At 53.4% G+C, this 13339-nt stretch overlaps 1 protein-coding gene across 1 annotated transcript; it reads right to left on the minus strand.

Moving 5' to 3' along the window:
* Nucleotides 1-1312: 1312 nt before the first annotated feature.
* LOC102417603 (1-acyl-sn-glycerol-3-phosphate acyltransferase epsilon-like) lies at nt 1313-13326 on the minus strand. The gene is made up of 3 exons (XM_006108867.3): nt 13192-13326; nt 7617-7707; nt 1313-1548 (listed from the first exon to the last, which is right to left on the minus strand). Exons 1-3 carry the CDS (start codon nt 13231-13233, stop codon nt 1328-1330), a joined length of 354 nt encoding a protein of 117 aa, XP_006108929.1. The 5' UTR covers nt 13234-13326; the 3' UTR covers nt 1313-1327.
* Nucleotides 13327-13339: the final 13 nt, after the last annotated feature.

Raw genomic sequence — 13339 nt, forward strand, 5'->3', positions numbered from 1 at the left:
CCTCCTGCCAGCCGGCAGGCCCACTCCACACTCCAAGGAGCAGGCCTTCCTCCTGAGCGGAGCAGCAGGTGCTCTTCCCACCTGTGTCTGTCCTGTCCTCCAGGTCAGGCTAATGTCATTCCTGCAGAGCCGTCCGTAATAGACAGAAAGCATGGGTTTTGCTTTCTCCACGGCTACGGGTGTGAGTCAGAGAGACACCTTCTCAAACACAAGGCAGCCTGTGACGAAGACAGAGGCTCGGCCAGCTGCCCCGTAGGAGCAGCAGTGGTGGGAGGGGCGGGTATTCATCCTGTGGACACTGCTCAGCCACTGAGTTCTCACCCCCAGGGGACACAGGCCCCGAGGGGACCAATGGAAGTAGCACTTTACAATGGTTATTGTGACTGTGGGGATTCTACTTGGTTTCCATAAAAGTAAAAACAGGTTTAATCCTATTTTTAAACACTGTCTGATACACTAATGACAACGCTGTTGAACTAAATGACTGTATGTTTTCAATGTAAAAACAGGTCAACGGCTCCTTTAGTGGTTGAAAAGGCCTCTGGGACGGGCGCGGGGACCTGCTGGACGGGGACCGGTGGACATGGGGCAGGTGGACAGCTTTCATGTTCAACTGCTTCATGTGTAACGTTCCCCACGTCCCACCGAAAATGAAAAGCCCTCAGCCTCCTATGCTCCCGTCCCCTGGCTGAAGGCAAAGGTGAGGGCCATCACATGACTTCGGGTGACGGCTCAGGTTTCCTGACGCACCACAACCAGCTCTCCCATGCAGCCCCCGCCGCTCCCCATGCTGCCCCCAGGCCTCCCTGCTCCTCTCTGTGCCTTTTGCACATACAGTGAGCATGGGCTTTCTTTTCATTTACAAGAGATCCTGCGAGAGGCGCTCGGGCGAGCACATGGGTGCCACGCCAGACGGTGGCCAGGCGAGGCGCAGGCCCGCCCCAGCTCCCGGCTCCTGTCAGCGCAGTGGACACTGAGGAGGGAACCCGGCCGCGCATTTCTCGTCTGCTCCATGCAAACTTCCCCAACTGTCAGAGGGTCTCGGTGGTTTAACTAAAGATCTGCTCACGGAACGTTCTATTTTCTCTGTCACACCCAACAGGCACAGCTCAGCGACCTGAGAACCTAGTGTGTTGAAAGAAAGGTCACACTTAGCTTTCTTGTTAGTGACCCTACTTCAGAAACACTGTATGCAAATGAATGCAGATGAGCGGCCCCGCCCCTGTGGGGACTTTGGGTGGAAAGAGGCCGAGTTCGTGACAAGGGGCTCGTCTACAGGACCAACTGGGAAACACCAGGCCGAGCGGGACTCCTGGCATCCACGCCGTCACAGACGAACGTGGAATCCTGGAGAAACATAGGACACGGGACTGACTACAGACTCACCGACCATGGACGGCGCCTCTTTCCGCTGCCCCTTGTCGTCCACGGTCCCTTCGAAGGCCACGGTGACGTCGTAGATGGCATCTAGGTAGTTCTTCATGGAATCGAAGGCGATGTGGGTGGCCTTCACGCGCGGCGTCAGCACGTGCTTCAACACGGGCAGGCCTGGGAAAGAGCAGACAGTGTGGCTGCGGCTCAGGCACACCCCTCGCGCAGACCTGCCCGGCCGTCAAAGGTCGAGAGACAGACGAGGCCACGCAGGCCACGCCCTCACAGGTGCTGGACTTGAGGATGGGAACGTGCCCGCATGTGACGATGTTTAAGTCACAGCAGCACCTGTGCGAGCGAGACCCATGGCCTTGGGGCTCAGGGCCCGAGGGGGGTCCTCCACCTGGTGACCTCACTGGGCGGCAGGCAGTGGGGGGGTGGGGAGGGGGGCCCTGACCGGCCTCAAGGCTCCAGGCCCAGATCCCCACCAGCACCTGACTGGCCGCTTGGGAGGCACCCGCCTGGGACTCGAGTTTCTGGTGCCCTTTTCTAGGAAGCTGAGATCTAGCACACAATCCAGAACTTACCCTTTAAAGCCACAGTTCAGTGGTTTTCCTATTCAAAGGGCTGCACAACCATCAGCACCAGCAAACCCCAGGCCATTTCCTCACCCAGACCCTCCCCGCGGCCAGGCCCCTGCTTTGGACCTCAATAGCTCTGCCTGTGAGAGCATGTCAGAGCTGGAATCCTACGGTGTGTGGACATCTGTGACTGGCATCCTTCACGCACTCAGACCCCGGGCCGCCCGCGGTGGCCGCGTCAGGGCCCCGCTCCTCTGCAGCTGAACGACAGCGCGTGTGTGGACAGCACGTTTCCATCTCCGCCGACACTATAGGCCCCTGGTGGCTTCCACCCTTGGCTACTGTGCAGAATGCTGCCACACACACGTATGTCCACTACATCCACTACAGACGAACGCCGCACATACATGCACCAGTAAGATTTTGTATGAACATAGGATTTTAATTCTCCCGGGTATATTTCATCATTTTTTAAAAGCTTCTTTGTAAAAAACCTTCTTTATCTGAGAAACATTGCGATTTAATAATAATCAGGTAGCTATCAGTGCTTCCATGAGTGCTAAGAACCCTGCTCTCTCCTGTGCCTACAGCCGCCCTCTCCCGGTGAGATGTTCCCAGACAGTGTCACCAGGAGCAGCTCTCCGCTCCCCACCCGGGGAGCCCATCAGGGGGGGCCGCCCATCACAGAGGAGCGGAGGAGAGGAGGGGGGCCGCCCAGCACAGAGGAGCGGAGGAGAGGAGGGGGGCCGCCCAGCCCAGAGGAGCGGAGGAGAGGAGGGGGGCCGCCCAGCCCAGAGGAGCAGAGGGGGGCCGCCCATCATGGAGGAGCGGAGGGGGGCCGCCCAGCACAGAGGAGCGGAGGGGGGCCGCCCAGCCCAGAGGAGCAGAGGGGGGCCGCCCAGCCCAGAGGAGCGGAGGAGAGGAGGGGGGCCGCCCAGCCCAGAGGAGCAGAGGGGGGCCGCCCATCATGGAGGAGCGGAGGGGGGCCGCCCAGCACAGAGGAGCGGAGGGGGGCCGCCCAGCCCAGAGGAGCAGAGGGGGGCCGCCCAGCCCAGAGGAGCGGAGGGGGGCCACCCAGCCCAGAGGAGCAGAGGGGGGCCGCCCATCATGGAGGAGCGGAGGGGGGCCGCCCAGCCCAGAGGAGCGGAGGAGGAGCAGCTGCCCAGCCGGGCCCTGGAAGGAATGCTGGCAATGCAGAGGCTGTGGGAACAGCAGAGGTTCCCACACCACGTGGCCCCAGGGCAGAGCCCGCTCACTCTGCTCAAACTTAAAGCGCGAGTCTGACTGTGGCCGGCCAGGGAGCGCTCCTTCGCCAGCACCATCGGTCACTACCTCCTTCCTTGCGCCGGCACCACTGCTCACAGGCGGCTCTGCCTCGGCCGCAGGTGTGCAGGCCAGAGCACGCTCACCCGACTGCACAGCCCGGTCCACAGAACCCCGTGTTGCTCAGCAAGAACAAGTGATCAGGAGTCCAATTTAGTAGGCAGCTAAAGACAAAGAAGTAATATTTCCAAAAAATGCATTGTAATAAAGCTTTGTGATGAATGATTAAGAAACACCCACCACTTCCCGGCAGGTGTGGCTCAGTGGTTGAGCGTCGTATGAACCAGGAGGTCACGGTTCAATTCCCGTCAGGGCACATGCCGGGGTGCGGGCTCGATCCCCAGTGGGGGGGTGTGCAGGGGGCAGCCGATCCATGATTCTCTCTCATCATTGATGTTTCTATATCTCCCTCTCCCCCTCTCTCTCCCTTCCTCTCTGAAATCAATAAAACATTTAAAAAAAAAAAAAGAAATACCTACCACTAATATGCACACCACACTAACAATAACTTCCCCCCCGCCCCCCCAAGAAGGCACTCTGAGCAGCGCTGATGACTCCACAGCTTTCTGGTCCAAGCCGCCTCCTGCTCCAGCTCTGCCTTCCAGCTCCAAAGGCCCAGCCAGGCCAGCGAGGGAGGAAGAGAGCAGGAGACGGGGGACAGCTGGCAGGGAAGGCTCAGAAGGAACGGCCACCACGCCCACCACTGAGAAGTGGCCGCTGGGCAGTGTCACCTGAACCAGCATCTCCAGTGAGTGAAGCTCGAATGGGCGAGGGGTGGAGTCCATGAGTGAGGTGAGAACGCAGACACTGTCCCCTGTGTGCTTACGAACACACGGCCCAGTCACTCTCCAGGGCTTCGAGTGACATGAGAAAGCCCGTTCCCTGGCTCCACCCTGAGAATCCTAGGTATGAGCCGCGTCGAGCACCAGGCTCAGCAGGTGGGTGTGGCCTCGCCAGCTGCTGTGGGAACCCCCCTTGTTGTTTTATTTGTGTCTAATCCCGTTTTACGAGCTAGCACCTCCTATTGATCTATTTATACAACTCCTTCATATACTATTATACAATGCCTTCACCTATGATGCTGAACGATCCTTACCACTGTGTTCCTAAATGACAACTTCCTGTTAGCTTTTCTGAAAATAAAGTTCTACTTTTGCTAATCTACTAGTATAACAGTGAGCAGCCTTCAATATACAACTTGCTTGCCTGGCATAAACAGTTTCCTGAAGACTCTACCTATATTTCAATCTCTCAAAATCTGGTTTTGTCCTGGAGAGGTTGTAGTTAAACAAAATCTTGGACAATTTATTTGGTAATGTGAATAGTCTTTTTTAAGAGAATGACTACCATTTAGTTTCAAGTTAGAAGGGAATTTAGAGACCATTAATATAACAATCTTTGAAGTAAACAATGTTAATTCAAGACACTATAACACAAACGTATGTTAAATAACAACCCTAATACTGAATCAACATATTTTGTGCCTGATCTTTCTTAAGCAATACTTCCAGGAACAAGCAATAACCAGGCCTTGATATATTTAGGGCCAAGACACATCAGACACACCCACACCTGCTCTGCCAGCAGCACCACTGTCCACAGAGAAGGAAGAGTGGTGCCTGGTATAATGACTTAGATGTGTGAACAAGTGTCAGTTTTTAAAAATCTCAATTGTTTTTCTACTTGCTAAGTCAGGATCAAATGAAGGTATTTTAGGAGCAAAATTAAAGATGTTTAGCAGCAAAACATATCAGACTAACGCATTACTAGTCACAACTTTCTTGAGGAAAAATTAACAGGCGGAGAAACAAGTCTTCTGTTTTTAATTAATCTCATTAAGTTGCGCCTGAAGCGCAGGGAAACAGGAAACACTGTTTCTAGACCTGCTGCTCACAATCCATCTCCTCCGTGTGTGCGGATAATTACCTTCCGAACAGACGGCAACCGTGTTCCAGTTCCAGAAGTTAAAGAAGGAAAGTGAGCAGTCAAACATTACATCGGGAATACAGACTTCTCTTCCCCTTTCGGTAGCTTTGAGAACGATCTCAACACAGAAAAATGGAAGGCCAATAACTGATCTGTTATAGGTGGCTGGGTTCTTGTTAGACTAAGAAGCTCAAATGTCTATCACTATTACACAATTTTAAAAATTACTTAAAAGTACTTGTTTTAAAACACATCACAAAATTGCTGTGGATTTAAAAAAATTAATTCTTAATAGGCATATAAACAGCCGTCTCAGTTGAGATTAAATAATAAAGGTGAGCTGATTTTAAAGTGACGGGTTAAGAAATATGTGTTAAATCTCCTTACACAGAGAAACAGCCTAGGCCTGCGTGGGCTGAGGTGCCCTCCCCGCCCAGTTGGTTCTGGGCCTGGCCCCGTGGGCCTGGCCTGGAGATGGGCCTCTGGGAGGCAATTAAGATTCAGTGAGGTCAGAGCTGCGGCCTCCATCCGCCAGGGCCGTGTGCTCGTCAAGAGAGGGAGGCACAGAGGAGCCTGTGTGCGCACTGGGAAGGCCGCGTGAGGACACAGCCGGCGGGTGGGAGGGCGGGCGGCAGCCTCCCACGCCAGGAGGACGCTTCTCACCAGAAACCGCGGCCACAGGACACCTGGGCCCCAGGCTCCAGGCCCCGGGCTCCAGGCCCCGGGCCCCAGGCTCCAGGCCCCAAGCTCAGGCCCCGGGCCGGGAGAAACGCAGGAAGCCTGCTGGTGCAAGCCGCCGAGGTGGAGGCGCCCGATGCCGGGCCTGGAGCTTGGATGAAATGATGACTCTGAGTAAATATAACACAGGGAACAAATCTCTTTGCATACAAAGGTTTGTTTTACCTAAACAGGATACACACTCACATATCACATGCCCTGCACATGCAGTTAACCCTTGAACAACATGGTCAGGGTGCCAACCCCACCATCAACATTCCCGGTCGCGTCTGACTCCAGGAAAGCCCCACCCTCCCCTGGCCTTGCGGGGCGCTGGCTCCAGGACACCCGAGGGTGCCCGACCGCAATGCCGATGCCTTCTGTGAACAGCACAGCACAGCAGACAGCGCCCTCCACACCTGCCGTCTGCAAACAGGAAGTCACCGCCTCCCCAAAGCCCCTTAAAGAGATGGTGTAACTCCTGTCTAACAAATAGGGACCCACAGCAAAAGGGATCAAGTAGCTGTCTGGGTTCCAGAACGCAGACACGTTAGGGAACGCAGCCCCAGCTCACGGTCACGTCCATCTCAGACTATCCTGGCAAGATGGTACCTGACGAACACCGTGAGGAGGATGGAAAGGGAGAGAGTCGAGCTGCGCCCAGCTGATGCAGCCAGCCCAGGCTGGACCCTCCAGCCCGCCCATTCCCACCTCAGGCAGTGGAAGGAGAGGCGCTGCTCACCCTCGGAGCAGCCAGCCGGCCTCGCCTTGGAGCCCTGCCCTGAGGCTGACCTGGGTGCAGACACACAGCTGCTACTGTCTGCAGTCACTCCATCCTGCGGAGCATTCATGTCAGATCACAATGAATTAACTAAAAATAAATAAAATTAAAAATGATTTCCTCGCTGCACCGGCCGCGTTCTGACGTTCCCCAGTGCGTGGGGGAGCCACCACCTGGTCACGAGCGTCCCCGCAGCCCGCTCCCCGGGATGGCGGTGCCTGAGCCTGCTCAGGGTCATCAGGACGTCCCCAGGGACCGGTGTGTGGGGACCCATGTGTGGGGACCCGTGTGTGGGTGTCTCGCTTGTTCACGAGAGAAAACAGCAGGGCCACTGCTTTATGTTTACCCCCCATTTGCTCCTGGGTAGACGAGTCACCCACTTTTCTACAACATGGATGTCAAGAACACTCTGATTACTGGGGACATAAAGCAGCTTCCAAGTCCGTGACCCACTGTGTCGTGTTCTCCAGCAGACACGCCCCCACTTCCAGCTGGTTCTCACAGACTGACCGGGGTCTGTCCCGTCAGGTGTGTATTTCTGAAGCGATGAGGAAGCAGGCCGTAACAGCAGGCAGCCGGCACCCAGACAGCCAGGAAGTGTCACCATTGGGGTTCCAATCCAGGCCTGTCCACGGCGTCACACAGAACCCTCACGGGGCATCGTGCACCCACACGGTGTCACCTGAACCCCGGCACCGACGCGGAGCTTGGCAGCCTCTGAACTGCACCTCTCGGGTGCGAGGCCTCGGCATGCGAACGAGAAGAACCCTCATTCCCTAAGGGTTACACGGACATTCACTCAGGGAAAACACGCTCATGCTTTCAATTGCGGGGAGACATACACATCTTCTCTGGGAACAAAGACTGAAAGGTCATCGTCTTTAAAACGTTTTCAAAAGCAGCGAAGGCTCGCTTACCTTCCTGAGCAGCGAATATCTGACTGGAGGAAATGACCTTCGTCAGCTCGGGGTTGTACCGCGTCCCCTCCGGGAAAATCACCAGGTACATCTGTGGGCAGAAAGGGCGAGGCTCGGGGGTGAGCTTTGCTGTTACCTCAGCCAGGCCAACCCCACGGATGCTAAGAGAGCGTCTCCCACGGCCGGAAACAGCACGTTCGTTTACATCTGGCCTTCATTTCAAGCAGAGCAACCGAACGCAAAATTCAAACGGTCTTATCTAACGCAGACGATATACAAAGTGCAGTCTGCACTCACTGGTAAGTCAGTCAACAAGAACCGAACATTTCTGATTACCTGTTAATAGTCGTTAAATGAAAACTCAGCCACAAAACGCTGACTCACGCAAAGCCTCCATTAAGTAATAATTAATAAGAGTCCCTCTCCCTCCCAATTCTGCAAAATGACTTTAAAAAGGCGTCAATTTTAGACATCTGTGTCCCTAAGGGCATCTTATTTGAGGAAAATCATATATAAATACGTAAATTCCCATAATATAAAAGGTAACGAGTATTCACATTTCAAAAAGTACACAGTGTTACTTTACAGAGCTTCCTTGCCGCGTGCTAGCGGCTGGCTAGCGGCTGGCTTTCTGAGCCACCGTACTTCAGGCCCTGGGGGAAGGCACCACATCATGTGAGCCGAGTAACCCCTCGGTCTGGGCGGCCACTTACCTGCTTGGGAAGTCAGAACAGAAACAGGGAACCTGCAGGGTCAACTCCTAGCCTCAGAACTGAGCTACAAAAATGACACCAGCATGTCTGGTAGCCAAAGGACAAAATAAGACGTCCATCCCACCTTTCCAAATGCACCACACACAGAAGTTAACTCAAACTAGATGGCAGCCTCAATGCACAGCTAAACCTATGAAACTTCCGGAAGAAAACAGGAGAAAGTCTCATAATCTTGAGTTTGGCAAAGAATTCTAAAATAGGGGACTCGAAAAGATGGCGGCATAGGTAAACACTGGAGACCACTGCCGCAAACAACCACTTCAAAAATACAACTAAAAGACGGAACGGACATCACCCAGAACCACAGGAAGGCTGGCTGAGGAGAGACTCTTCAACTAGAAGGAAAGACAGCAGCGTCCCGAGGCTCAGAGGAGGTGCAGTGTGGAAAATTTAAAGGTTCGGAGGTGCACGCGCAAAGCGGGCTGGTGGCTGAGGGCGCGGTTGTCGTTTTCGGTCGGGAGTGAGTCTCAGACTCTGGGCTCCAAATCCGGGCGAGTCTCTAGGGACTCAGACTCAGACGGGAGAAGCAGGATTGTCCGGCATCAGTTGGAACCTAAGGGCAGCTTTCTCTCCGAAGTTTGCAGCGGCTGCCGGGGTTCTGTGAAGCAGAGCCTCTGGGAACGGGACTGAGAGCAGCCATAACTGCTCCCTCCGCCCGCCCGGCTGATCCCGTGGGACCCGCCCCGCCCAAGCCCTGCGCAGAGCCATTTGCCAGATCGCCTCAGGCAAAGGCTAGATTAGCACCTCCCCAGAGGACAGAAGTTTTCCCGGGCAGACACAGGTGATTCTCACAGCCAGTCGGCCTGGTGGACAAATCCCTCTAGTATTAACTACAACAATCAAGGCTTAACTAGAACAAGACTGTGCACAAAGACCACAAGGGGGTGCACCAAGAAAGCATAAAAAATGCGGAGACAAAAAAACATGACAGAAATGGAGGATATGGAGCTAAAAAACACAATTTTGAGGGCTTGCAATAAACTTGTTGAGAGCCTCACGAAAACTAATGAGACCCTCGATGCTACGATAAAGAAACTAGAAATTAAGCATACACGGACTGAAATAAAGAATATTATACCCAATAGCAGACCAGAGGAGCGCAAGAATCAAGTCAAAGATTTGAAATGTGAAGAAGCAAAAAACACCCAACCGGAAAAGCAAAATGAAAAAAGAATCCGAAAATACGAAGATAGTGTAAAGAGCCTCTGGGACACCTTCAAGCGCATTAATATCAGAATAATAGGGGTGCCAGAAGATGAGAGACAGCAAGATATTGAAAACCTATTTGAAGAAATAATGGCAGAAAACTTCCCCCACCTGGTAAAAGAAATGGACTTACAGGTCCAAGAAGCGCAGAGAACCCCAAACAAAAGGAATCCAAAGAGGACCACACCAAGACACATCATAATTAAAATGCCAAGAGCAAAAGACAAAGAGAGAATCTTAAAAGCAGCAAGAGAAAGAGACTCAATTACCTACAAGGGAGTACCCATACGACTGTCAGCTGATTTCTCAACAGAAACTTTGCAGGCCAGAAGGGAATGACAAGAAATATTCAAAGTGCTGAATACCAAGAACCTACAACCAAGATTACTTTATCCAGCAAAGCTATCATTCAGAATTGAAGGTCAGATAAAGAGCTTCACAGATAAGGAAAAGCTAAAGGAGTTCATCACCACTAAACCAGTATTATACGAAATGCTGAAAGGTATCCTTTAAAAAGAGGAAGAAGAAAAAGGTAAAGATATAAATTGTGAACAACAAACATGCATCTATCAACAAGTGAATCTAAGAATCAAGTGAATAAATAATCTGATGTACAGAATGAACTGGTGACTACAATGAATCAGGGACATAGAAAGGGAATGGACTGACTATTCTTGAGGGGGAAAGGGGAATGGAAGATGCGGGAAGAGACTGGACAAAAATCGTGCACCTATGGATGAGGACAGTGGGTGGGGAGTGAGGGCGGGGGGTGGGGCGGGAACTGGGAGGAGGGGAGTTATGGGGGGAAAAAAAGAGGAACAAATGTAATCTGAACAATAAAGATTTAATAAAATTAAAAAAAAAGAATTCTAAAATAGGACACAAAAGCAGAAATCTTAAGAGAAGAATCAATGAATTGGAGGAACTAAAAACTGTTTTTCTTTTTAAAAAAATATACAGATATTTTCATTGGTTTCAGAGAAGAACGGAAAGGGAGAGAGAGATAGGGAGAAGGAGAGAGTCAATCATTGATCGGCTGCCTCCTGCACACCCCACACTGGGGATCGAGCCCGCAACCCGGGCATGTGCCCTGACCAGGAATCCAACTGTGTCCTCTGGTTCATAGGTCAACACTCAACCACCAAGTCAGGCAAACTTGCTCTTCAAGTCACTGTCAGGAATATGAAAAGGCAGCCCACAGACATCAGAGAAGTTAGATATTTTGTTGTCCCAAACTGAGACAAGTGGTGGCACCTCCACACAATGACATCCTACTCAGCAGTGAGAACAAAAACATTGACCCACACTTCACATGATCATTCGATGAATCTCAAAGAAGCCATGCTCAGTGGAAGACGCCAGACACCCACCCCCGCCAAACAGCCCAGCCTGTGTGACTCCCTTCATCTCCCCTGCAGTGACAGGGAGCACAGCAGCGACCGACTGCCTGGGGACAGAACGGCACAGCCCCACGGGTGACTCGGAGGTGATGGACACACCTGACTGATCAGTCTCCTGGGCGTGTGCAAACAGCACACCCACCCAGTCCCACCTGGAACACCTGGGTGTGTGCATACAGAACACCCACCCAGTCCTACCTGGAACACCTGGGCATGTGCATACAGCACACCCACCCAGTCCTACCTGGAACACCTGGGCATGTGCATACAGCACACCCACCCAGTCCCACCTGGAACACCTGGGTGTGTGCATACAGAACACCCACCCAGTCCTACCTGGAACACCTGGGCATGTGCATACAGCACACCCACCCAGTCCTACCTGGAACACCTGGGCGTGTGCATACAGCAAGATGCACCCAATCCCACCTGCAACCTGGGTGTGTGCATACAGCACACCCACCCAGTCCCACCTGGAACACCTGGGCATATGCATACAGCACACCCACCCAGTCCCACCTGTACCACCTGGGCATATGCATACAGCACACCCACCCAGTCCCACCTGTACCACCTGGGCATATGCATACAGCACACCCACCCAGTCCCACCTGCTACACCTGCAGCTGGATGCACATCAGGCACCCTCACCAACAGCTCTTCCATAGATAAAAACCTTGCCCCTGCTGTGCTGTCGCAAATGACAGGTTTCCTTCTCTCTTGATACATATTTTCTTTAGCCACTCCCCGACTGATGGACTCCTAGGCTGCATCCTTATCTTGGTTGCTGTGAATGTTACTGCAGTGAACACGGATGCAGGTATCGCTTCGAGACAGTGGTCATATACATATTTTCCGATCTACACCCAGAAGTAGAACTGCCGGATCAGATGGCAGCTCTCGTTTTAATCCCTGGCGGGCCCTCTGTTCTGTTTGCCATAAGGACACTACCAATTTAGGTCCCACCGACAGTATCCAAGGGCTCCCTTCTCTCCCACCTCCTGACGTCCTGAGAGCAGCCATTCTACCAGGTGTGAGGTGACACCTGCCTGTGGCCCTGACGGGTGATCGGGGCGTGGAGCACCTTGTCATGTTGCCCCCCCACCCCTCCCCCCCAGGGCTTCTTTGGAGAGTGTGCAGTCAAGCCCTTTGCCCATTTCCGGGTGATGTGTTTTCTTGCTACTGAGCTGCTTGAGTCCCATGTATTTTCGAAATTAACACCTTACAGGACACGTGGTTTGCAATATTTTCTTTCTTTCCAGAGGCGCCTTTTTTCACTTGGGTTTGGTAAATCCAAAATTATTCCAAGCTTTTAAATTTATTAACAAAAAAATAAGAGGCTTTCATTTAGGGTGCCGAATGCTCAAAGAATCTCTCTCCCCACCCGAGAACACCAGCCCCACGTGAACATCTGCAGGTGAGCCGTCCAGAGCGGAGCCACACGGCCCCCACCGTGCGAAACAAGGAGCGCTCGGCTGTGAACAAGCACCTGCCGCAGGGCGCTTACCAGCTGCTGTGGAGGGAGACCTCCTCCTCACCACGCGCTGTAGGGAGGGCACGGGGAGGAGGAGCAGAGGGAACAGAGGAGGACAGGAGGGAGCCTGACCCTGGAGGAGAGGTTCTGAGCCACAGGGCCCCCCGGGCACTGGAAGAAGCGCAGGCACTGATTCCTGGGTTCTGGGGGAGCAGGGTGAGGGCGCCGGGCGGCCGCCAGCGTCTTTCTAAGTGAATACCGAGATTCTTTGGGGGGGGGGGGGCAAGTTTTATAAAGTAATACTTACACTGAATAGTTCTTTGTTTGCAGATACTGACACTAATTTTGACTTTTCAAATAACTGCATCTACACAAGAAGTCACACGGCCCTCACAGCCAGAAAGCAGCCGCCTGGACGCGCTGACATGGAGACCAGGCAGAGCGGGTGGAGGCCTAAGTGACAGGCAGCCGCCTGCTATTTATAGACTAGACACCGCGTCCTCCCTGCCTGCTCTCTCAGGTCAAACCGAGCCCCAGCAAAGGCCCGCCATCCGTCCGCAGCCACCGTCTCATGGCCCCATGTGCTTGCTCTATGGGGAGGGCTTCTGTGGCCTTAACAAAGCCCTGAATTACTCGTTACACACGGACAACAGCCTGGCAGACAAGCCTTACATCGCACCAAGTCCTACACCGCACACTGAGCGGAGGGCGGCGTCACTCACCGGGGTCCCGGCGCTCACGTAGCTCAGCAGCTTCTGGCGCATCTCCTCCTCCCTGAACCTCGCGCTCCTCTTGACGTAGATGCCTCCGTGCTGCCAACAGGCAGAGAGCGTTACTGTCACAGCACCAGCGGCCGGCCCCAGACAGCCG

The sequence above is a fragment of the Myotis lucifugus genome, unplaced genomic scaffold (genome assembly GCF_000147115.1).
Source record: "Myotis lucifugus unplaced genomic scaffold, Myoluc2.0 scaffold_4024, whole genome shotgun sequence".
NCBI classification, from domain to species: Eukaryota; Metazoa; Chordata; class Mammalia; order Chiroptera; family Vespertilionidae; genus Myotis; species Myotis lucifugus.

What these genes read in the sequence shown, in the direction of transcription:
- LOC102417603 (XM_006108867.3), bottom strand. Translation starts at nt 13,233, where the DNA reads ATGCGCCAGAAGCTGCTGAGCTACGTGAGCGCCGGGACCCCG. An exon ending in ACGTGAGCGCCGGGACCCCG is followed by an intron (nt 7,708 to 13,191) that starts GTGAGTGACGCC and finishes TTCTGCCCACAG; the next exon opens with ATGTACCTGGTGATTTTCCC. An exon ending in GATATTCGCTGCTCAGGAAG is followed by an intron (nt 1,549 to 7,616) that starts GTAAGCGAGCCT and finishes GCTCTTTCCCAG; the next exon opens with GCCTGCCCGTGTTGAAGCAC.